This window comes from Marmota monax, unplaced genomic scaffold, assembly GCF_021218885.2.
Source record: "Marmota monax isolate L192 unplaced genomic scaffold, Marmota_monax_Labrador192_F-V1.1 WCK01_AAM20220418_F8-fsc00027, whole genome shotgun sequence".
Lineage (NCBI taxonomy): Eukaryota > Metazoa > Chordata > Mammalia > Rodentia > Sciuridae > Marmota > Marmota monax.
In genome coordinates this window covers 16,571,856-16,596,711 of record NW_026694617.1, presented here as the reverse complement: position 1 = coordinate 16,596,711, position 24,856 = coordinate 16,571,856, and the positions used below count along the sequence as shown (strand labels likewise).

The window sequence follows — 24,856 nt, the reverse complement described above, 5'->3', positions numbered from 1 at the left end:
AACAAATTTGAGCACCTTTATGCTGTCAGCTCCACTCCCTTATTATGGGGTACCTCAAGCAAGACAAGATTAGGGTCTTTCCCTTAAAGAGCTTTCAGCATATTTGTTCCTTCCTCAAGCAGTGGTAAACCTCTTTTGTGGAAAAATCTCTTTTCTTTCCATCTAAGTTGGGATCTGTTGAGTAGGCAAAGGGAGATAAATGGGTAGTGTCCCAACTTCTGCCTTAGCGTGGGAGGTCTGCGGCCGACCGGTAGAAGGCGCTCCAGAGAACATTGTCCTTAGAAGGCCAAAGAACCCGCAAAAGATTGCGAAGGACCCCTGCCTCTGCGCTTCTTTCTCCTGCTGGTTTCCCTCAGAAGGGGCCATGAGAAAATAGGAGGTCCAGACGACCGGGAAGATGCGAGGTTACTGTTCCACCCTTGGAGGACACACGCCCACATAGACCTCCCGATGTACCCTCACCTACTTCGGGATGAGAAAGAGGATGAGTTTGAGGAACCGCCCAGAGGAGCACGGCAGAGCCGGGTGCCAAGAGCGGGCTGCACTCAACTCCCGGAACCCCGCCCCCGGCGCTCAGAACCCGCCCCAGGCACACAGACCCCGCCTCGGCGGCCCCGCCCCCTCCCCGGGCCCCGACTGGTGCGCTAACAGCCCTGCCGGGGCCGGGGAGCCTCCAGGCGGAGAGGCTTCGGCCGCCCTGAGCCACGGCCTCCGCATGGAGGGGCCGCTTGGTTTACCACCGGAGTCTGGGCTGCTCCCGCAGCCGCTGCAGGGAGGCGGAGCCACCGCTGTTCTGGAGCCTGGAGCCCGGCAACACCCGGGACACGAGACAGCAGCGCAGCGGTACAGCGCCCGCCTGCTGCAGGCCGGCTACGAGCCCGAGAGGTGACGCCCAGGGCAGGGCGCGCGGGGCGCATCCGGGGCGGGCGGCCTAGGAGGGCGCGGTGGCTCCGGGAACCCCGCGCGCAGCGGGGGAGGGGAGGGGCAGGCCCACACTCCCTTCCCTCCAGCGCCTCCACTCCTAACTTCCCGCGACGCGGTTCTGCAGCCACGCAAACGGCTCAGGCTCGGGGATGCCGGAAGGCACTGTGCAACGGGTTAGGTGCTGCGTTGCTCCACGGAACAGGAGAGTAGGTCGTTAAAACGTTCCCTGAAATCTTAGCTCTGGATCAGACCTCAACTACACACCCGACGACACCGGGTCCAAGTGGTTCCAACTCCTGGGGTTCAAACCGTGGTTTGTTGGAGTCTCTGTCCAACTTTGCTTCCTCTACCTCAGCTGTTTGCTCCTAGAACTATCTTCAGTAGTCTTACTGGCCGGTGTGCGTGTCCGCATGGAGCGCCTCCCCAGGGCCAGGTGAAGACACTGGCCCCTCCTCGCCATGTCCTTTGAGAATGCCGGTCCGGCTCATCTCCTAAGACTCAGGACCCCATGCTGGGATCTGGAAGGGAATGAGGGTGACTGGAGGAAAGTGGGGGCCATGAGCTAGGTCCCAGTGGAACTGGCTGGAAAGGAGACAGCGGCTAATCTCTGGATTGTATCGCAGCTTGAAATGCAATCCCACTGTCCTTCCGGTCCAGAGGATTTGGACATCTTTCTCTGCCCCATCTGCTGGTGCTCAGCAGCTTGGGGAGGTGGTGACCTGGCAGCTGGGTTTGGGGAGGGGGGGTGGTCTGGGGAATTAGCCCGGTAGCTCTGCCCAGGGGCTGGCTGCTTATGTAAGAACTTTTAACGGCTTAAGAGGCTTGGAAGCCGGGTCCCACCTGTCCCTGCAGGCTGTCTCTCTAGATTTGATGTAGGCTTAGGCAAACCCTGTCCTTCCTCCCATGCTAGGAATCCAGCTGCTTGGGGCTCAGGGTTCAGGATGACAGGGGAAGGAGCACAGTCGGGGAGGGAGTAAGTTGGGAGGACTCAAGATGACAGGGAGAGACCACAGTTGGGGAGGAAGTAGGCTGGGATGGTTGGGGGCTTGATGAAGGCAGTATCTTGGATAGAGCAGGTACTAGAAAAAGTATCATTTCAGAGCTCAGGCTTGGAGCCACTCAAGAACATCCCTTCTCCAGATGTACTGTTGCATGGAAGGGACATTCCTTCCCTCCACCCCACCCCCCAACTTAGGCTCCCAAGAGCTTGTATAAAACCTGAGCCCCAGCCAGGTGGTGTAATGAGATTCAAAACCTGCTGGCTAGACCTACATCTGCCTTCACCCACCTGGAGCTGTGAAGAAGAGGCCAGGGTTCCATGAGAAGTCCTGGGCTTGAGTCCAGTGTTACTGCTCCCTGGCTCGAACTTGGGCAAGCTGTGCCCAAGTTTTTCTCCCTTAAAAATGTTTTGAAATCTTGTTCCTTCAAACAGCCCCAGATCAGATAGAGATCTCTGGGCTCCCCGCCTGAACCTCAGTACCCTGCTGGGTACTAGTCCCCTACCCCTGATGAAGGGGTTTAGAACTGCCCCTACTACCCTTGAAGCTGCTACATGGGGAGTCTCGGGGGACCAGCAGACCTTCTTCAGGCTAAGGAGGCCCACTGGTTGCCTTGGTGTCTCCTCCCCATGGAGGAAGCAGCTGGGGAAGATCAGGAAGAGGGAGGAGTGAAGGGGTGGGGAAGGCAATGGATTAAGTCTCTGGAAAAGGACAGCCTAACCCAGGGCTGAGCCCAGCAGCTTAGAATAATGAGGAGCCCTGACACAGGTCAGAGCAGGAGGGGTAAGGGTCCATGAAGTCTGTAATCACTAGGAAGGTGACCCCACACACACAACTCAGCCTGGCAGCCTCCTCCCCTGGATCCCAGTTTCCTAGACTGGGGTAGATGTCACATTAAGATGGCCTGAGACAGCAGAACCCAGCTGCTCTCCTGGGCCCCAGCCCTGGTCAAACCCTGCATAGTACCCTCGCTATTCCTAGGGGTTAGTGAGCCACAGAAGGTCCCTTAGAGACCACTGTGCTCTGAACTACAATTGGCATGATGGCCCAGTTCTATGGCCAGAAAAGGCTGCTCTGAATGGCCAGGGTGCTCTCTCTCTCTCTCTCTCTCTCTCTCTCTCTCTCTCTCTCTCTCGTTGGTCTCACTGCTTCTGCCCCAAATAGCCAGTAAGGGGTCCTAGTGACAGACCCCCCAGGATCCCCTCCATATGACCAAACTCCCCCTCCCTAATAGATCTCTGAATGGTGATCTCAGTGAGGTGTTTTCCAGTCATTTCTGGAAAGCTGGCTAGAGCTCTGGCTCAGTGAGAACCCCAGCAATCCCTTTCTTCTTTTCTTTGATGCCAGAGGGCATTCAAAGGCCCCCCATCTGGAGCCCCAATGATGGAGGGAAACTTGAGGGTGGTGGTGTCCCTACCCCCCACAGGAGTCAAGAGGACATCTGTGAGTCTCCTCTAGCACTCTGGACTCCACAGGAAGTCTCCCCTCCCCTCTGTGCATGGATGGAACAGTCTGTTTTTCTGGCAGAGTTGGGAGGGGGGCATCCCAGGGAGCCTCGTGGCTTGGAAGTCAAAACTCCCCTGGGTCTGGCTGCCACCACACAGCTGAGAGGTAAACAAACTCAGCCTCCAAGGCTGAGGAGGGAGGGAGCCAGTGCCACAGACAGCCCCCATGCTAGGGAAAGGATTGAGTCCAGTCTAACTCATTCTGTCACCTCATCAGAAGTGAGCTATGGAAACCATAGGAGAGCAAAGGGAGGAGACCATTGTGGGGGTGGGCACAGGGAGTAGCATTAGCAGTTCTGATCACCTGTCCCCCCCCCCAAGTCAATTTGCTACCTAATCTTACTGCCCCCCAGGTAGAAATTTTTGTCTTCCTGGGCACCCAGGGCCATTAAAACTTCTTGCTCTGGGATGTTTTCAAAAGTTCCCTAGCCTCTGTCCTGATTTTTATGCATACTTACTTGTCTAACACAGGCCTGTGAACCTCCCCCATCTTCCCACCACACTACCCTCCCAAATAAAAACAAACTGTCCTCTCTGGGGCCAAACGCCCTGGTTTCTACACCATTTTCTGAGCTGAGGTAAGACCGCCAAAATGAGGCCTTGGACCAGGAGTCAAAAGCTCCCCTCTTTCCAAACTGTAGGTTTTGTTTTTTTTAAGTGGGGGAATCTAATATTGGCAATTAATAGATTATGGAGTAAATGTGGTCATTTGTGAAAAATGCTTTGTAGACTGCAGAGGGCTCTGAGGCTGCCAAAGGTCAGAGAGTGTCATTAAATTCCCACCCCCTAGGAATAATGTAGGGCTTGAGGTAGTGGTCCAACTTCTACCTCCTGTGGCTTAGGGACAGGTGAGCCCAGATGAGTACTCAGGGATCCAGGCCTTGATCAGGGTGCGGAGATTAGTATTAGGGAAAAGAAGAACCACGTTAGAGGCAGGTACCCCTGAGGTTGGCAACTGGAGACAGGCCAGCAGATCCCAGTGGCCAGGGGGATCTAGGCCTGGCACGCAGCTGGGGTCCTGGGAGGGGCGTGAAAAGGTGACAAAGGGGGCGTGTCCTGGCCTGCCACGGTCCCTTTCCTGGCAGGTCCTACATCCTTCTGCCCTGCCTCGGCAGGCAGGATCGCTGTGCCACTGCAGGCGGCCAGGGCGTGCGCGTGGTGTTGGCGGCTGCTGAGCCGTTCCGGCTTTGCCCTTTGTGCGGCGCGGGGCGGAGGCAGCGGTCCTCGAGGGAGGGGCGAGAGGAGAGGGCGGCGCCCGGGCCGCCCACTGCAGCCTTAACCCCCGCCCCTGACTCGCCCGGCTCGCTGCAGCAGCGTGGCCGCGGTGCGCGTCAGCAGCAGCAGCGGCGGCAGTGGCGGTGGCAGCAGCGGGGCGGCCCGCGAGGGTGTTTATGTTGGGTCGCGGTGTCTCCCGGCAGCATGGCGGACTACCTGATCAGCGGCGGCACCGGCTACGTGCCAGAGGATGGGCTCACCGCGCAGCAGCTCTTCGCCAACGCAGATGGCCTCACCTACAAGTAAGCTCGGGGCTCGGCCCTACCTGTGAGCGCGCACCGCCGCACTGTAGCCCCCGGCCCCACACGTGCACAGCTGCCCCTTCCTGACGCCCGCTTGCCCCGGCCCAGTAAGAGTGACTTGGTGCCAGCTGTGGGGGCTGGGCCCGGGAAGGAAGGAGGCCCGTGCCGAGAGCAGACGGACGTGGCACAGCAACATCACGGCCCTCTGTGCCTTGACCCGTTTCTGGCCAGATCCGGGTGAATCCGGGCCCTCTTCCTCCTCTCTTGGGCATCTTGGCCGCCTGGAAGGGCCTTGGGATGTGTCGGAAAGCGGGGTGTGGGAGTTTTGGGGAGACTTCAAGCAGACTTTGGACCAGGATGCCCTTTCCCTCCTAGCTTCTCCTGGAGAGCAAAGTGGTTCCTGAAGCCAGCTTGGGCAGCTGCTTGAATATTGCCCCCAGGAGAAGCCCAGCTGGGCAAGGGGATGACTCCTTTTTTCCACCATCCAGTCCAGCCTTCCACTTGTGCCCCTGCCTATCCACAGGTTGGCACTTTGCATGAGTATTTTGTGACTATCACCCCAAAACCCACCATACATAGGATTTTGGAGGAGGATGGAGATCTACTCTGGCCCTGAGCCAGTTGTCCTGCCAGTTGCAGGCCTGGCACTAACCATGCCTCCTGGCTGCAGGACTATGTCTCTGCCAGGAATGAGCATCAGAACTCTGGACTGGGGCAGAGTGAGGATGCTGGTGACCCAACAGTATCCTTGGACTGCCCCCTGCCATCTCTAGTCTGGATGGTAAGCATTCCTACTTGGCAGGCAGTTTCCCTAAAAACCAGGATACACTGTCATTCCTGGGGAGGGTCCCCCCTTGCCTGCCCATAGGGAGAGGAGTATATAATGCCAAAAGGCCCAGATTCTGTCTCACTTAAAGGTCTTATACAAAAGAAGGGCTGCCAAGGGGCAGGGGGCAACAAAAATTCTGTTTCTGTAAAGGTGTTTGGTGATGGGATAGAGGGTGTAACCTTAATAGGTTTTTCACTGGAGTTTCCTAGGGGAACTCCCTAGGGGAACTTCTAGGAGTTTCTCTAGGCCTTGGGGCATATTAACCACCCACTCCCATCCGCCCTAAAGACTTTTCCTTCCTGCACTGGAGGCATCTGTTACTTTGCTTGTTAGGGTTCAGAGTGCTTTGAAGTGTGGGACGGACATTTGTTTTTGGGTGTGTCTGTCAAGGCCTGCTATGATTCCAGGCAGGTTGAGCCTGCTGGGGACCTGGGGCTGTGGCACTGCACCTAGACATACCCATGCAGGCGTGCACTCCCCCTTTGGACTTCTCTGTGATCATGGCCTACTCTAGAGTTGACAGCTGCCAACTTTGGCTGTTCCTGTCAGGCTTCCTTGCTCCCCTTCCCAACCACGGTCATGTCTGTTGGTTGCTTCTGGCCTAGCATCTGCTATGTTAGAACTCAATCCCCTGGGGTCCCTCCATGCTGCTTTGAACCTTGGGTGACTCAGCAGCTCTGGCACTGGAGTGTGCAATTTGTCCTGTGCTGGGTCACATTCATGCCATGTTGCGCTACAAAATTGTTCTCAGGTTGTTTCTTTTGTTGATTTACTATCTGCCCCATCAACACTGAGGTTTTCAAGGGTAGGCACTGTATCTGGTTTCTGTGGCCATATGGGAACTTCTATGTTCTCATAATATCCACTGAGACCTGAAGGCAATGGATATTGTAGGCCATCTACCTTAGTGGCACCCAGATCCACAGACCTGCCATCTTTGGCTCTAGCTCTTTGGGCTGGAGTCAGCAAGACACTAGTGAGGGGAATAAAGAGGGTTTGTAGCAGTGGGACAACAGGGATCAGAGGGCTCCAGCCTCAGCTTCTCTGGCCTTTTCCCCATCCCTATGATGCTTCCCCTGGCATGGCAGGCCCTGCCTCTTTTGGGTACCCATGCCCATCAGTAACACTCGCTTTCTGTCTTTGCAGCGACTTTTTGATCCTCCCGGGATTCATAGACTTCATAGCTGATGAGGTGGTGAGTCCTTCTTCATTTGGTTGGGGGAAAGGCTGGCTGTGTGATAGAGGACGCTGACTTCTTGCTCAAGGGAAGGTGTGGGAGAGACATTTCTTGGGAATGTGGTGGGTATAGCATTTATTGTTGCCAGAGGAACTGGCACAGGGCAAAGTGTTTTGCCTGGTGGTACAGAGGCAGCTGGGGGCTTCTGGGAAGTGCTAAGTAGGGGCTTGGCATGGGTCCAGAGGATGCTCCGTCACTGACAGAGCTTGGGGGAAAGTTCAGAAAAGGCCTTGGGACAGAGGGATTGGGCGTGGCTGCCTTATTATGTAGACCATAAGGACTGCTTGTTGTCTGAAATGCTGAGCAAGGACAGGGAGGAAGCCAGTAAAATAGCCAGTAAAATTATAGACACTTGGAATATTGTGTTCAGTGATCATTCACTGACCCTACATTGGAAAAGAACTGGTAAGAAGGTTTGAAAAAGTAGGATTTGAGACAAATATGAGGAAATATATGGCTTACTTTCCACAAGGGGCTGAGCAATGAGCCAAAGCAATGAACAGTTAATATATGATCAACTCTGAGAAGCCAAGAGAGGTAATGAGGATGGTATAGATTAGTTCATGAAAAAGTTTGGTATTCTATGATGGATTCATGCACCTTTTAAAAAGGGGAAGAGGAGAAGCAGGAAAGGGAAGATATTGGGGAATAAGGTTTATTAAATTATATCACATACATATACAAATATGGCAAAATAAATCCCACTATTGCATATAATTATAATGCACCAATAAAAAAGCCATTTCTATTGCTATTATTATTGCTCTTTATTCTGGTCTGATTCTCATGAAAGGCCAGAGCACCTGAGCCTAGATCATTTATGTGTTGGCAAAGCTAATATCAAGCCTGTGAGTAGCCAGAGCTGACCTAGACAGATTATTAGGGGAACATGTGGGCTATTTTGGAGATTTCTTTTATGACAGCAACCAGGAAGCCTTGTTGATCCAGCTGTTCAGTTTAACATAGTTTCCTGCTGGGCGTGGTGGTACATGCTTATAATCCCAGCAACTTGGGAGGTTGTAGCAGGAGGATTTCAAGCTTAAGCCCAGACAGGGCTTTTAGAGAGACTCTGTCTCAAAAAAATAAAAATAAAAATGTCTGGGGGTGTACCCTGTTGATAGAGCACTCCTGGGTTTAAGCCCCAGTACTGCAGACCCTGAGCTGGCTGCTAGGGAAAGAAGGACTGAAAAGATCCTTTTGCCTAGCTATTTAGGGTCTCCCTTTCCTTGGCCTCTGCCAGGAAGGTTGTAGCTTTTCTCCTGTGGTACGATAGGAGAGGAGAAAATGGCATTTTCTAGGCTGTGGGGCCAGGGTTCTGGCCCAGGGTCTGTGATGGACTTAAGGGGTCTGTGAATCTCAGAAATGACAGTCTGTGTCTGGCAGCTTGGGGAGCTGGGACTGGGGGCAGCTGTTGACTTGAATCTCAGAGTGATCTATGATCTGGCCTTAAACACCTTTATAGGCAGACAGACTCCCCAATCTGCACGAGTGTCCCCTATCCAAAATGATCGGGACCAGAAGTGTTTTGGATTTCAGATTTTTTTTTTTTTGAAAATTATAATATTTGCATATATGTAATAAGATATTTGGGGGTGGGGCCCAAGTCCACACCAGAAATTCATGTTTCATATACAACTCATACATATAGCCTGAAATAATTTTATGTGCTATTTTTAGCTTGCCTGCATTTTGACTATAACTTGTCCCATGAGGTCAGGTGTGGAATTTTGTATTATCATTCTGGTGCTCAGAAAGTTTTGGATTTTGGAGGATTTGGGATTTGGACCAGCAGTGCCTGTCCCTGACTTCTTTGCAATCCTGACTTCTTTCTTGAGCTCTAGACCCTTAGGCACTCACTTTCCAATGCTATTAGACACCTTCATGTCCCTCCCTCTACCTCAACCCTTGTCACCCAGACTCCAGTCACTACATGCTCCCGGTGGTCACTTGGCTCTATTGTTTTTCTTCATAGCCTTCTTCCTGAAGGAAGTCATCTTGTCCGTGTGTTTCATGTCTGTTATCTTCCTTTCCAAGTAGAATGTCAGTTTCGTGAGAGCTGCTTTGCTCACTGCAGTTTCCCCGGGGCCTGTCCTGATGCAGGACATAGGTGCTGGTGAGTGTTGGCTGATAAAATCCTTTAATGGACTGTGCCTCCATCCTCAGGACCTAACATCAGCCCTAACCAGGAAGATCACACTAAAGACACCCCTGACATCCTCGCCCATGGATACTGTGACAGAGGCCGACATGGCCATTGCAATGGCTGTGAGTTCTATGCCTGCATGGGGACCCTAGGCAGAGGGAACGGAACAGGATGGGCTGTGCTGAGGGGCCGGGCTGAGGGAGGTTAGTCACGGCTCTGATCACACTTTCCTTCCACCCCAGCTGATGGGAGGAATTGGTTTCATTCACCACAACTGCACCCCAGAGTTCCAGGCCAATGAGGTGCGGAAGGTCAAGGCAAGTACCAGGTCCCACCCCAGAAAGATGCCACTTGTCAGGCCCTACCCTGCAGGCCATCCCACCCTCCCTGCACCCCAGTCCTCATTTTCCCACTATACCCCCCCAACCTATTGAGGTCCCTGGCTTCTCTGTGGCATAGCCAGGGCCACCTCACTCCCGTGACTAGGCTGCACATCACCCCTGGATTTCTTTCAGCCTTCTCCTTCCCCTCCTGCCCACAGAAGTTTGAGCAGGGCTTCATCACAGACCCTGTGGTGCTGAGCCCCTCGAACACTGTGGGCGATGTGCTGGAGGCCAAGATCCGGCATGGCTTCTCTGGCATCCCCATCACTGCAACAGGCACCATGGGCAGCAAGCTGGTGGGCATCGTCACCTCCAGAGACATTGACTTCCTGGCTGAGAAGGACCACACCACCCTGCTCAGTGAGGTGCCAGCAGGGCAGGGCAGGCGGGGCTAGAGTGCAGAGAGGGTTCCACACCCTGGGGCCCCAGGATAGTGCCTGTGACTAGGGACCAGAGGGAGGTCTGGCTCCTTCTCTTTCACCTGCCAACCTGCAGGCAAATGTTCCTGACCCCACAGGTGATGACACCACGGATTGAGCTGGTGGTAGCTCCAGCAGGTGTAACATTGAAAGAGGCAAATGAGATCCTGCAGCGTAGCAAGAAAGGTACTGGGGAATGGGCAGAAAACTCCACACCCAGCATGACTGCCTGTACCCTAGATCTCCCTGTTCCTCTATAGCCTCGCAGCAACCACACTGGGCCTTGGGGAAGGTTCGAATAGCCCCAGGCAGACTGGAACATGAATCCTGATATCCTCCTGGCTTAGGGAAACCTGTTCTGAATTCAGCATCTTCACAGTATGTTTCTCAAAACTAGTCCTGTGAGGTGCTCATCACATAATAAGGGCTCTTTGGCCTCAAAAGTCTGAGAAATGCTGTTTCCTATATCCCCTTTCTTGCATAAAGAATTACGTATTGGCTCATTCAAGGCTCTGAGAAGTCCTGTAGTTAAATTTGATATTGGAGCTGTTTATATAATATTCACTAGATTCCTATAGGCTAATCTTTATTTGGCCCATACCAGAGAGTTCTTTGGAGTTTGTATTGGGCAGGGCATGTGTCCCTTCCAAAACAGCGTCATATTTATGCCCTGGCTTGTGACCACTGCTTAGGGGCTGTCCCTCCCACCCCTAACAGACCACAGGACATAAAAAGCTCTAGGAACCTGCTTGCCTAAGTTTCTTTGCTTCCTGTGCCTTGGAAAGAGATTCAGGTTCTTAGGAACACTTCCTGGGTGGGTGCTGTCACCTAGTGGCTGGTTTGGATACTTCAGTGGAATCTTTGGCATGGTCCGTTTTTCTCTTTACCCCCAAACACACATCACCCAGTCCCCCTGCCCACCCCAAAGTCTGCTTCTTCAACTTACCTCTGCCTTCCTGGCCAGGGAAGCTGCCTATTGTTAATGATCGTGACGAGCTGGTGGCCATTATTGCCCGCACCGACCTGAAGAAGAACCGAGACTACCCTCTGGCTTCTAAGGACTCCCACAAGCAGCTGCTATGTGGGGCAGCTGTGGGTACCCGTGAGGATGACAAATACCGCCTGGACCTGCTCACCCAGGCAGGAGCCGACGTCATAGTGCTAGTAAGGAGGCTAGTGGTTCCCCAGAGTTGATGCTTCTATGTCTCCACATTCACCTCTCATTTAGCCTTGACCCTCCCTCACTGTTCTTCCTCTTAACTTCTGCACACTCCCTAGTGTCAGAATTCTAAGGATCACAGGCTTTCTGTGGAGCCCAAAACAATGGTGGGCCCCCTGAGAGACCTCCTCATGCATAAGTAAACCCTAATAACTATAGCTCACATTCACTGAGAGCCTCCTACCCTTGTTAGTGAGACACTGAGCTAAAATCTTATCTTTTTGCATATTTGCTCATTTAATCTTTGCAATGCACTTTAAAGTACAACTACCATTCTCAATTGTTAAATGAAGAAACCAAGGCTCAGAGCACTTAAGTGCCAGGCACCATGGCACATACCTGTAATTCTAGCAACTCAGGAGGCTGAGGCAGGAGGATTACAAATTCAAGGACAGCCTCTGCAACTTAGCAAGACTCTATCTCAAAGATAAAATTAAAATTAGGTTTGGGGGTATAGCTCAGAGGTTAAGTACACCTTGGTTCAATGCCCAGTACCACAAAAAAAGAAAAAAAGGCAGCTAAGTAATTTCATTTGGTTGGTAGGGATTAACATTACTGATTAGGGACTAACATGCGGCTTATGTTAGTTAGCTTTCCATTACTGTGACAAGATACCCGACATAATCAACTTAAAAGGCTTTTTCAGAGGTTTCAGTCTGCTTGGTCATGTTTTGGGCCCTATGGTAGTATAGTACATCTTGGTGGGAGAATGTGGTGAAGGCCAGGAAGCAAAGAGATAAAGGAAAGGGAGGGGCCAGTATCCCCCGTGGCCTAACTTCCCTCACCATGCTCCTCCTCTTAAAGGTTCTATTACTTCCCAATAGTGCCATCGACTGGGGTCTAAGTCTTTAACATATGGTCATTTTGGGAATTCAAGATCCAAACTATAGCAGACCCAGATAGTATCTCCCATCCATGAGGACGTACTTGTACAGGGGGATAGGGGAGGCACAGGAAAAGGCTGTGTCTCTACTGAAGACTCAGTGTTGTTTAATATTCTGGGAAAGCTGGTCCTTTTAAGGATCAGCCAAAACTTGTCAAGTGACTCTTCAGGAGAAACAGAATTAGCACTGTTGTTTTTTTTTTGTTGTTGTTGTTTCTTTGTTTTGGTTTGGTTTTTGATACCAGGGATTGAACTCAAGGGCACTCAACCACTGAGCCACATCCCCAGCTCTATTTTGTATTTTATTTAGAGACAGGGTCTCATTGAGTTGCTTAGCATCTCACTGTTGCTGAGGCTGGCTTTGAACTTCTGATCCTCCTGCCTCAGCCTCCCGAGCCGCTGGGATTATAAGTGTGTGCCACTCCACCTTGCCTAGAACAAACACTGTTGAAACAGTTTTCACACATTTCAGGGGTTCATCCATTCAGAGTCTTCCTCCCCCAGTGAGGAGCCCCAGCTCTCTAGCCTAAGCTTTCTGCCCCGTTTCTCCCAGGACTCATCCCAAGGGAACTCAGTGTATCAGATTGCCATGGTGCACTATGTCAAACAGAAGTACCCCCATCTCCAGGTGATTGGTGGAAATGGTGAGTGCAGGTTCCCCTCTCATCCCCTGCTCCAACCTCCTCATTCTTCTCTATCCTTTTCCACCTCCAGGGGATAGCATTGCTCCTGGCAAGGAGGTCAGGGGTCAGGATGGGCTTTGGTCAGTGCAAGTGGTCAGGTTGGGAGGATGGATAGATAGAGGTCCTGGGAAGCCCTTGGGCAGGGCAGGGGCATCCCATCCTCACACACTTCCTCTGTCTCCTCCCCACCCCCAGTGGTGACAGCAGCCCAGGCCAAGAATCTGATTGACGCTGGTGTGGATGGGCTACGTGTGGGCATGGGCTGTGGCTCCATCTGCATCACCCAAGAAGGTGGGTGTCCACTGTGGGAGGAGCAACCACTAGGTCCTTTTTAGTTCTTGCTCCACAAGTGCCTAGGAGTGCCCACCCTGCCAGGCCCTTCCTGGGATAGTGGGTTAGGGTAACTCATGCAGGACCAAGTATGTGAGGGCACCCTGAGTTTTGGGTGTCTACCAACCTGCTGCTCAGATCCTGGTCAAGGAGACTCTGTCTGCGGCCCAGGGCTGTGTGCCTACTTTTATAAGGTGCTTGTTGGAAGCCATCTGAGGGTTCAGACTGGATTTGTGACAAGGTAGATGCTTAGAGGCATGAAGACAACACGTCCCACAACAATTGGGACAGTATAAACCCACATTTGAAGGAGCGGGACGGAGAGTTCCCCTCCACAGGCACTTGTGGAACAAGCCTTTTTGCAGGGTAGGTTCCTGAACATGGAGGGGAAGAGGAGACCCTGACATGTTGCCCATGTAGTTGACAGAGTCCTGCTTGGAGGCTGGTGTCTGACTTGTGGGATGACTGCCTGGAGGTGTTGGGTCTGGCTTGGTCAGAGGGAATGTATCTGGCCCCTCTTGTGAGGGTCATTTCTCCAAAACACTGAATGACCCACTCTGTGCTCCCTGCCCCAAATATCTCCATGATTTGGTCTTCAGAGCCTTTGCCTTTTAAGTTTTTACCCTTCACCTTCACTGACCACCATGGTGAAATATGGACCCTCTCTCATTTGACAAATATTGATTGAGCACCTACTATGTGCCAGACTCTGCACTAAGCATTGGAGTATAGTAAGGACAAAACAAATGAAAGTCCCCTTTTCTAGTTTATCTAGCCTTTAACCTACCCCTATCAAATTCATTAGAATTCCCACTTAAAACCTAAAGGACCTTGGACAATTAAAGAAATGAATGTGAACCAGTGTCCATAAGTACCTAACTCTAATAACAGCTTTTGCAAATGAAAACTTCAGAGGGGACCTTGTGCCTCCAGAGTAGATGATGCTGGGGACCACCAGTCTGGGGTGCTTATACTCTGAAGACCAGTACTGATCCTCCCACCTGATTCCCCTGTAGTGCTATTATGGGTGGGTGACCCAGATCCCTGAAGTGACATTCACTCTGATGTTATCTCCTGACACCTATCTTATGTTCAGAAACACCATCCGCTCCCATCCCTTTCTCCAAAATGGAGGGAGGCACAAGGAGAAAGGGCTGGCCCAGCCTGTGCCTGGCCCCTGTGCTGACTCCTCTCTGTCCTGTGCACCCTCCCTCTCCCAGTGATGGCCTGTGGCCGGCCCCAGGGCACCGCTGTGTACAAGGTGGCTGAGTATGCCCGGCGCTTTGGTGTGCCAGTCATAGCAGATGGTGGCATCCAGACTGTGGGACATGTGGTCAAGGCCCTAGCTCTTGGAGCCTCCACAGGTGAGGGGAGGGGCTTGGGATGGGGCAGGTGGGGCTGGGAGTGTGGGGGCAGTAGGAGGGCTTTGGCGGCAGGAGGCACTGATCCTTTCACTTTTACAGTGATGATGGGCTCTCTGCTAGCTGCCACCACTGAAGCCCCTGGTGAGTACTTCTTCTCAGATGGGGTGAGGCTCAAGAAGTACCGGGGCATGGGCTCTCTGGACGCCATGGAGAAGAGCAGCAGCAGCCAGAAACGATACTTCAGGTATGTGCCCCCACCCCGTAGATCAACCTGCAGTCCTTGGGTCCACACATGCCCCTGACCTCCCCAGATGCCACCTGTCCCCATATCATGGTTCTGGAAACCGAGACACAGGCATAAGTAGCAGATGCAGGACCAGGACCTGGGCCACCTGACCCAGAGGGTGTGCTTGTCCCTGCTGTAGCCTAGTGAGTGGGTGCTGTGAGACCCTTCTGGGTGGCATCCCCTCTGCCTGTGCCCTGGAGAGTTAAGGTGGGGTCGCTGAGCAGCCATCTGCTGGGCTCAACCTCCACAACCTCCCTGCAGTGAAGGGGATAAGGTGAAGATCGCACAGGGTGTCTCGGGCTCCATCCAGGACAAAGGCTCCATTCAGAAGTTCGTGCCCTACCTCATAGCAGGGATCCAGCATGGCTGCCAGGACATCGGGGCCCGGAGCCTGTCCGTGCTGCGGTGAGCACTGCCACTGGAGGAGGCTGGGAGGCTCCCCTCTCTCTTGTTCCTTTCTTTGTCTTCACTTGGGCAACCCTAACCTGCTCATCTGCCTGCCTGCCAGGTCCATGATGTACTCAGGAGAGCTCAAGTTCGAGAAACGGACCATGTCAGCCCAGATCGAGGGTGGTGTGCACGGCCTGCACTCGTAAGTGGGTGGCCTTCTTGCCCTCGCTGGCTGCCACTGGGTTGGGCACATGGGGCCAGGGTCCGAAGGACAAGTTGAGGTTCCAGGGGCCCCATGGACCACCCATACCAGGGATGGGTGCTGTTGCAGGATGACCCTCGCCCTGTCCTACAGGGCCCAGCCCACCCTGGAACCTTATCCTGTAGCCCCTGTGCAGCCAGGTGACTCCCCTCCCCTCGGGCATCTCCCCGAGCAGGGCACGGGAGGTGTGGCCGCTAGCCCCACCTGGGCTCCCCAGCCCTTGCTTGCTCAGGAAGCTTGGTGGCTGGTGGCAGGGGACTGGTGGTGCTAGGCTCTTGCTGGTGGTGGCCCCAGATAGGCAGGCAAAAGGGGGCATGAGCCCTCTGGTGGGGAAAGGGGCAGAGAGACAGGTGCTAGGGCCGGCGCTGGGGCAACTGCGGGTGGAGGCAGAGCTGGTTGGCAGCAGTAGTTGCAGGCATGTGGCCTGCCCTGGTCAAGAGGGCCCATCTCCCCAGGCATAGGCGGGCATCTAACCTGTGTCTCTTTCTGCCCCACCCTCCCATAGCTATACCTTTCTGCCGTGTAAGTAACTGCGCTGCCCGGGCCAAGAGTAGAGTAGAGCAGGGGCAATCTGGGTGGGACCTGGGCTGGGAGGATGGGCACTGGGTTGAGGGTGGTGCCAGGATAGAACCATGGGACATGGACCCTGGGATTTGGCTCTCCTGGCCCCTGGCTCCAGCACCATGGTAGAGGAGGCTATCCATAAGCCCCTCATCCAGCAGCAGAAATTCAGATTCTTTGGGGGGTGCAGGGAGATGCCCATGACCACAGGTCTGAGGCTGCTGGATCCAGTCCCATTTTAGACTGGACCCAGTGACTAGAAGGAGCCTGGCCACTGTGTGTGCAAGGGTGGGGCGCAGACAAGGAAGCAGATCAGCTTTTGGCCAGAACTCACTCTGTAAGGAAGGCTGAGCTCCGTCTTCACCCCAGGAAATGAGGACAGTTCACTCAGATGTGGCAGTGGCTGGAAGGAGCATGGCTCTCTCTGGACCTGGCACAGTTCTTCAGGGAGCCTGGCCTGGGAGGACAGAGGCCCAGGGCTGCCTTCTGCCTCCTCCCACCCAGAGACAGGGGCTCCGCAGCAACCTGTCCTTTCCCAAATCTGGGGGTTCCTGGGTGAGGGGATTTTAGGAAGGGAACAGGGTCCACACACCCACTTTGTCCCCTCTTGCTTTATCCCCACAGTTACGAGAAGCGGCTGTACTGAGGACAGCGGTGGAGGCCGAGGTGGTGGAGGGGGCACATCCCAGGGTCTCCCTTCAGGCACAGCTTCCCTCCATAACTGAGTGGTCCATGGATTTGCACTATGGGTTCCCAGCTCCTTTCCAGGGAAAGAGGTGGGGAGGCCCTGAGGGGACTGTGGCCCTTCTCTGGGCACCCCCCTGCAGAGTTAGGATGCTCCCTGGACCAGGCTGCCCTGGGAGCTCCCCGGGTTTCCCTTCTTCAGCCCTCTGAGCCCAGCCAGCCTGGGCTCTCAGGCCCTGTGCCTGCCTCAGGTCTCTCTTGCTGCAGTCTGCTCTGGCCCAACTCCCACCCATGGGGCAGGTGGCCCCTCCTGGCTTCTCCTGTAGGGCATCTCCCTCTGTGCCCCCTCCCCCGCAAATGGTGCTCTCCTGGCCTTGCCTCTGGCCCCTTCCCGGGCTGCTGCCCTCTCAGCCATGTGGCACTCTGGGCTCCTGATCAAGGCCAGGGGGAGGTCTCTGCCCCCTTCCCCTGGCCTGAGGCTACCCCAGGCCCTGCTCCTCAGGCCACTCCCCCCTCCCTGAACCTGGGGAAGAGACCTGCTGGACATTCCTGACTCTCCACTGTCCCCAGGTGTACCATCCCTGCCCTCTCCTCTCAGCTGCAGTTGAAGGCTTTAACTTTGCACACTTTGGGGTCACAGTTGCATAATTATATATTATATAATCTGAATAAATCGAGCAGGTCTTAATGACTGTGAAATCTTGTCTCTGTCCCTTGTCCACTGGGCTGATGGTGAACCAGAGCCTCACTGGAGATGGTCCTCCCAGGAAGGCGAGGAGGGTGTTGGAATACTCAAGGGGATACTGGCACAGCTGTTTTTGTGGCAGGTCTCTGCCAGGTGACCAGCAGCTGGGCAGTATTGCAGAGAAGGTCATCCCAGCTGTAGAAGACCGGCATTGAGGCCTTATGAGGTGCTGCTATACCATTGCAACCTGGTAATGCTGAACAATGCAGAATGGACACAGGTGGAAGTACTGGGTGGTATGGCCCTGAACCGAGTGATCTCATTAGCTGAGACACACCTATGGGCACAAGGCAGATGAGTGAATTCCCACTATTCCCTGCACCTCAGGACCTACCCCCATTTGCCATCCTCCACCCCACCCCACCCCACCCCTGCTCCCTGCTAGGCAAATACACCACCCCACAGGCTGCTGTTGCCTCCTAAAGTTGAGAGGTCTTGGGACATACATTTTGCCTTCCTGTGGCTCTGGTGTCAATAAGCAGCGGTTGCAAAGCTGTCCCACCAAGGCATGAAACACAGAAGTTGGCCTCAGAATGCCCTAGTGACAGGAGGTGGGGGTCATTAGTGATGGCAATCTGGAAACACTTCTGTGACTAAGGGAGGGCTCCACAGCACCCTGTTGCGACTATGCTGATGGCTGTTCTCTTGGGCCCCTATTGACAGAAAGCCTTTTGGCCAGGGGCCCCCTATCTGATGACTGGGTCAGGCTTCTGCTATATTTTCCAGCTTCATGGTATCTTCAGGGGCGAGAAGGGAAGAGTTAAGTGTTTTCAGAGCTGATGTGAATAGCTGCTCCAGGAGTTGTCACAAGGGAATGGGTCACACAGAGTCCCTGGAGGTCTTGTGTCCTGAAGTCTATGGCTTTTGTGAGTACCTGAGAAAGGTGAGCCAGATGGCTGTGAGGAGGAGAGGGGATGGACTAAAATAAGGCCCTGCTTCATGGCCTGGCTTGTGCAATGGTTTACTGAACAGGAGCTGGGTGTGCTGGCAGACTCCTGTAATCCCTGCGACTCAGGAAACTGAGGCAGGAAGATCACAAGTTTGAGGCCAGCCTGAGCAACTTAGCAAGACCTTGTCTCAAGATAAAAAGAGCTACGGATGTAACTCAGTGGTAGAGCACTTCCTAGCATTGGCAAGGGCCAGGTTCAAATCCCATTTCTGCCAAAAAGAAAACAAAAACCATGCAGGAAGCAACATGACTAGCAGTTGAGATAGGAAAGTCTTTAGGTTTTTAGGTAAATGCCAAGTACTCTGGATCAAAGGGAGAGGATTTTTCGAACTAGACCTGATTTGCCAGTAGAGCTAAGTAGAATGGGTTACCTTGTAAGTCAGCACCTCCACTTTACTATGTATCTTAGCGCATTAGTTTGGCCCTTCTGAATTTTTAGCACAATGCTCCTCACATTTTGGAATTTTGGAATTTTTAGCACAGTGCTCCTCAAATTTTGGTGTGCATTAGAATCATCTGGAGGGCCAATAAGGAACCCAGAGGCTCTCAGGAGAGAGCTGGAATCTAGGCTTCTGAATGATGAATCAGCACCCAGATTCTGATATAAACCAAAGTTTGAGAATCACTGTTGTAGAAGAAGTCTGTGCATCCAGTTTTACAATTTTTAAGACTTTGCAAAGCATGTGTTCTGGAAAAGATTTTTTTAATATTTATTTTTAATTTTAGGTGGACATAAATTCTTTATTTTTACATGGTGCAGAGAATCTAACCCAGTGCCTCATGCATGCTAGGCGAGCGCGCTACCACTTGAGCCACATCCCCAGCCCTGGAAAAGAATTTCAAATGACATAGCACCTACCTCATGGCCTCATTACCTGAGGATTATGTGAGAGAACCCATAGAAGATTATTGGTGCAGTGAATTAGTCTTGTTCCCTAGTTTCTCTCCCATTCTCCCAAATAGAACTGGGGATAGCCCAGGCAACATGCTCACTCTGGGCTGCAAATTCAGGCACAGTGGGCAAGATCCAGGTGGGACAAAGGGACAGATGCTCTGGATGGGAAAGCCACATCAGGTGGATATGCTGAAAATCCCAGAGCCACTTTTGGGACAGAACTTGGTCAATGAAACTTCATGCCACCTGAAATCCAGCCTGGATTGCATGGACCTGGCAACCCTCACCCTCTCCTGCACACTCATCCAGTGCCATGTGATCCAAGCTGCTCACCACCAGTCTGTTGAAGATGTGGCACTGCAGGTGCCAAGCCATGCTGCCATGGCACCCCAGGTCCAGTTCCTGTACAACAGCATCAGTGTGAGGGTGTAGACACCCAGGGAGAGGGTGTGCATACCCAGGGAGAGGGTGTGCATATCAGTGGGTGGTCAGCCGGTACCAGGTCTCTGCAGCAAAAGAGCCCCTGAGCAGCCTGAACAGGCCCCAGCATGGGCACAGAGAGGGGCAGGTAAGGTAGAGCTGCAGGTACTTGGCCTAGGCATGAATAGGAGTAGGAGCAGTGGGCAGGGCAAGGGACCCTGGGAGGCCTGGTGTGACGTACGGCCTGGTGTGACGTACGGGTGGATGGAGTGAATCGTGTCACCATCACTTTAATGAAGAACAGTGGGGCACTCTCTGGTGCAAGCTGAGGACAGATGGAGGAGGAGCAGTGGGCAGTCCTCACATCTGATCCTGCCTTCTCTGTCACCCAGGAAGGTTGAGAACAGGGACTCTCAGATGGCATGACCTGGGAGTTCAGGAAGGGCTAGATGAGTCACCATTGCCAGCTTCCTCCTCTGAGTCCCCTTTCAACTTCTGTGACTCTAGTGCAAGTCAGAGAGTGGCAGCCAGGGGAAGAAGGGTCAGCACCCCTGTTGTGCCTGATCTGCTACTCTTAACCCCTCTCCCATCCTTGTCCTGTCCAGAGAAGAGGGTTCTACCCATTGGGGATTGGAGGCTGGGGGGCGGGGAGGGCAGGGAGGCAGCTCCTCCCTTTGCTCTTACCCTGAGATTTTAATTGTTTCATGGTTCCCTTTGACTTATAAGGGATACACTCCAAAGCCCAACCTTTTACACACACACACACACACACACCCCTTATCAGGGAGTTAGGGAACCAAATCTACCCATTTCGCTGAGCCCACAGCAGCTCTTCTGCCTCCATCTGGAGAATTGGGAGACAGGGAACCTGGCCAGAGGTAGAGGCAGGGGAGAAGCACCAGCTTCACTGTACTCAGAGCAGCACCCCTCACCTGCATGTGTGGGAGATGAGTCACCATTGCCAGCTTCCTCCTCATTTACCTTCTTTCTGGCTCAACTTAGGAAGGAAGAGGATTGGGGTCAGGGACCCAGGAGACCTTGGTCCCATGCCTGTTCCACCTCTTTAGCCTCATCACCTTCTGGGCTAAGAGCCAGAGTGTCTAGCTTGCTCCCAGCCCAGGCACCCCCTGGCTTTCTGTTTCTTGTCTCTATGCCTCAGATATTCCACTTTCCCTGAAATTTTCAGGGCAGTCTGATCTCAGAGTGGCTCCAGAGCCAGCGTCTGCCTGCTTCTCTTTCTTTTTCAGGGGCATGATGATCTGAGGTTCCTAGTGGGTTGTCTGACAACTGTTGTTGTGGGTAAGGAAGGTCTTCCTCAGACAGAAGAAGAAAGTTGGGACTAGGGCACAAGGAATTGAGTGGCTGGGAAGAGGGGGAATAGGAGAGGACATTAGTAAGGACCTTTCTGTGACCCCATTTGTCCCAGTAAGGTCCCTCAGGGACTTCCTATGGGAATGGGTTAGTGGAAAGAAAAATACACATCTACCCTACGGATTCTGAGCTTTGGGAAATCAGTTAAGGGGAGGGACTTCCTCGGGACCCCACTCCCCTATCCTCTTCCTCTGTGGAGAAGGACATGGCTCTCACCCCCCCTGTTGTCTATAGTGTCCAAGTCCTTTTCATGCTTCTAGTCTCTGGGGAAATATACTGGCAAAGGAGCAAAGAGCTTTTCTATGGAGATGTCAGGGAGAGGTGGGTGTACTTAGAGGAGTATTCCCTGCTCCCAGGCTATGGGATTGGATTCCTGGCTCTGGGTGCTCAGAAACAGTGAGGCACTGCATCCAGCAGATGGCGCCCGAACACATCGACCGCTGGAACCCCAGGGAACCCGGAGCTGGGCAGTTTCCTAGGCAACAGGCAGCAGTTCCTGAAAGCCCTGCCAGTGGCATCCTTTCGCTGGTTGCCCACGTCCGAAGTAAATTTGCCTTCTGTAGGACAGGAGGGGCATGGAGGTAAAACAATATCACAGAAAGAAAGGCTAGCAGAGAAGAGTGTAAGACTTGTTTTCTGCTGCCATTTATTACTCTGCACAGTGACCTGCTAGGTGCATCTTATTCTCAGCAACCCTATAAGGAAATAATGCATATTCCTCCCTTCCTTTATTTTTGTGGTACTGCAATGCAACCCAGGGGCTCACACAGGGTGTACCACTGAGCTACATCTCCAGCCCTTGGTGCTATTTTCCCCTAGGTACTGGGAATTGAATTCAGGGTTGCTCTACCACTGGGCTACATATCCTGTCCTTTAAAAAAAAAAAAATTAAGTTGTATATGGACACGATAACTTTATTTTATTTTTTTATTTTTATGTGGTGCTGAGGATCAATTCCAGTGCCTCTCATGTGCCAGTGGCTTTACCACTGAGCCACAACTCCAGCCCCCCATACCTTGTCCTTTTTATCTTTTATTTAGAGGTGGGGTCTCATTAAGTTGTCCAGGTTGGTTTCAAACTAGCCACCCTCCTGCCTCAGCCTCCCAAGTAGCTGGTATTATAGGCATGTGCCACTAAACCTAGCTACACATTCATGGAGTAGATGAGGCTCAGAGAAAGTGACTTGCCTGAGTGTATTCCATTCTTCACCAGCTGGTAGGAACCTGGGTCTGCCGGGATGTCCTCATTTAGAGATGTTATTCTGTTCCATTCTGCCTTGAGGTGGGTGTGAAATGTCCTATGAGGGAGCTGGTAGTGAGGTTTGCTGGGAAAACAGGAGCAGGACAGTGAGTGACAAGAGGAGAGGTGAGGTATACCCAGCCCCTTCCAGCCCAGTTCTCTCCTCATCATCTGGGTGGGGGTCCCTCTGCCCAGGGTCTCTGCTACCTTCCAGTGGGGTTTCCCTCTGTCCAAGGACCCCAGAGGTGGAGGGAAAGGGACTTAGGAATTCCAGAGGTTATATGACCGCTCCCAAACAGGAGAGGTCTCTGAGAAGGATGCAAAGCTGGAGCCCATGACTGTTTTAGAGAGAAAAATGTTGTCTCAGAGATGGTGCAGAAGAGGAGAACAACCTCAAATGGGCCCAGGGGTAAATTTGGAGGATTTAAATTCAGCTCGACTATATATATATCCCAGTACCTCACACATGTGAGACAAGCACTCTATCACTGAGCCATAACCCCATCCCTCATTCAATTTTCTAATATACACTCCCTCAAGATCTCCATCTCCCTGCCTACTCCACATCTCATGCTGAAGGTAACCAGTACTGAACATATGACTCCCTGAATTATTAGTCTGGGTTTCTCTAGAGAAGCAGAATCAATCTATCTATCCATCCATCTGTCTACCTACCTACCTATCATCTACTTATCATCTATATTTCTATTTATCCATCTGTAAAGGCAGAGACAGAGACTTATTTTAGGAATTAGGTCACATGATTATGGAGACTGAGAAGTCCCAAGATCAGCAGTCAGCAATCTGAAGACCAGCAAAGCTGATCTGACTTTGAGTCTGAAGTCTGAGAGCTAGGAGAGATGATGGTGTAAATTCAAAGTCCAAAGTCAGGTTAAGATGAGCTCCAAGTCAGGCGGAACAAATTGTCTCTCAGCCTTTTTTGTTCTATTCAGGCCTCTGAGGGATCAGATGAGGCTCACCCACTCTATTGAGGGTAATCTGCCTTTACCCACTGTACAGATTCAAATGTTAATCTCATCCAGAGACACCCTCGCAAACACAGCCAGAAATATTTTTCACCCTACATATGGGCACTCCGTGACCCAGTCAGGTTGACATATGTAATTACCCATCACACTCCCCCACCACCCTCCTAAACCTGTACTCCTTAAATCTACCCCATCTCAAAAAATAGCAATTCCTTTTCTCTAGTTGCTCAAATAAGACAAAACAAAACCAAAAACTTGGAGAGACCCTTGACTCCTCTTTCTCTGGCATACATGTTTAACCCATCAGCAAACCCCTCTGGCACTGCCTTCACAACACAGCCTGTCTTACCACTTCCTCCAGTCTTTTCATAACAATACCACTCAAGCCATCCCCATCTCTGGCCTGTATTATGGCAATGGGCCCTGATTTTCCAGCCCTCTTTGCTGCCTCCCTCTATGTTCTTCTCAATGCAATGGCCAGGGTGATTCTTTTGAAATGTAAGTTAGATGGCACCATTCCTCTGCTGCACTTAGAGGGTTAACTGTATGCCAGACACTGTGTTTACATGCATTATGTCATTTAATACAGGTCTGCGATGCGGAGACTATTACCATCCTCATGCGGAGACTATTACCATCCTCATTTCCAGAGGAGAAAACAGTCTCTGAAAGGCAAAATAATTTGCCAAAGCTGCTCAGCCACTGAGTTGGGGTGTGACCCCATCCCCCTTCTCTAGTCCCAAAGTCCCTGTTTTCTCAGGATGGAGAAGAGGAAAAGACAATGAGCATGGGGTGCTTCATGTCCAGTGGTGGTCAGGGGGAGGACCAAGCTGTCAAGGGGCCCTGGACAACAAGGAACCTCCCTAGCCCCTGCCAGTCTCTTTGCTCTGCTCATATGTCCTCTGCAGCCCCAGGGCTGATCAGACTCCCTCCTCTGGCACAGGCCTGCTTTGCCACACCCCCACCTTTGCCCCAGGACTGGCTACACAGGGATCCCTTTCTGGCCCAGTCAGGCATGTAACCACGGGCTGACAGGCATCCGGGTGCCAGGACAGCTGTGGCTGGCCAAGGGTGAGGTCACAGGCTGAGCACTTCATGCCCAGCCCCACCTCTCTCTCACCGCAGGCTCAGTCCTTGCCCGGCCTGGCTGCAAAATTCCTTTCTGACTCCCTCTCTCCCCACAGCAGACTCTGACTTCTACCTGGCAAGACCAAGAGTATTAGTTTCCTGTTGCTGCTATAACAAATTAAAACAAACCCATAGCTTAAAACAACATAAACTTATTATCTTATTGTTCTGGAAGTCAAAATGGGCCCTCCAGGTTGCATTTCTTCTGAAAACTCAAGGGGAGGAATCCATTCCCTCACCTTTGAAATCTTCTAGAGGCTGCCTGAATTCTTTGGCCCACATCCTCTTCCTCTACCTTCAAGACCAGGGTGTAATATCTTCAGATCTCCTTGTCTTTCTGATCTGCTTCCACGTTCGCATATGCTTGGATTTTACACTCCTGCATCCCTTATAAGGGCTCTTGTGATGATGTAGGGCCCACTGGATAACCCACTGTATAATCCCATCTGTAAAGGCCCTTTTGCTGTATAGCATCCACATTTACAGGTTCCAGAGACTAGGAA

At 52.5% G+C, this 24,856-nt stretch overlaps 1 protein-coding gene across 1 annotated transcript; it reads left to right on the top strand.

Moving 5' to 3' along the window:
• The first annotated feature begins 623 nt into the window (after positions 1-623).
• Positions 624-17,316, top strand: Impdh1 (inosine monophosphate dehydrogenase 1). The gene is made up of 15 exons (XM_046422515.2): positions 624-885; positions 4,846-4,944; positions 6,920-6,968; positions 9,174-9,275; positions 9,396-9,470; positions 9,695-9,901; positions 10,054-10,141; positions 10,920-11,119; positions 12,611-12,701; positions 12,936-13,031; positions 14,291-14,434; positions 14,534-14,678; positions 14,982-15,125; positions 15,229-15,312; positions 16,558-17,316. Exons 1-15 carry the CDS (start codon positions 716-718, stop codon positions 16,577-16,579), a joined length of 1,716 nt encoding a protein of 571 aa, XP_046278471.1. The 5' UTR covers positions 624-715; the 3' UTR covers positions 16,580-17,316.
• Positions 17,317-24,856: the final 7,540 nt, after the last annotated feature.

Excerpts from the sequence above, each read along its gene's own strand:
- Impdh1 (XM_046422515.2), top strand. The coding sequence starts at position 716 with ATGGAGGGGCCGCTTGGTTTACCACCGGAGTCTGGGCTGCTCCCGCAG. Across the intron at positions 13,032-14,290 it reads CATCTGCATCACCCAAGAAG|TGATGGCCTGTGGCCGGCCC; the intron begins GTGGGTGTCCAC and ends TCCCTCTCCCAG. Across the intron at positions 15,313-16,557 it reads GGTGTGCACGGCCTGCACTC|TTACGAGAAGCGGCTGTACT; the intron begins GTAAGTGGGTGG and ends TTATCCCCACAG.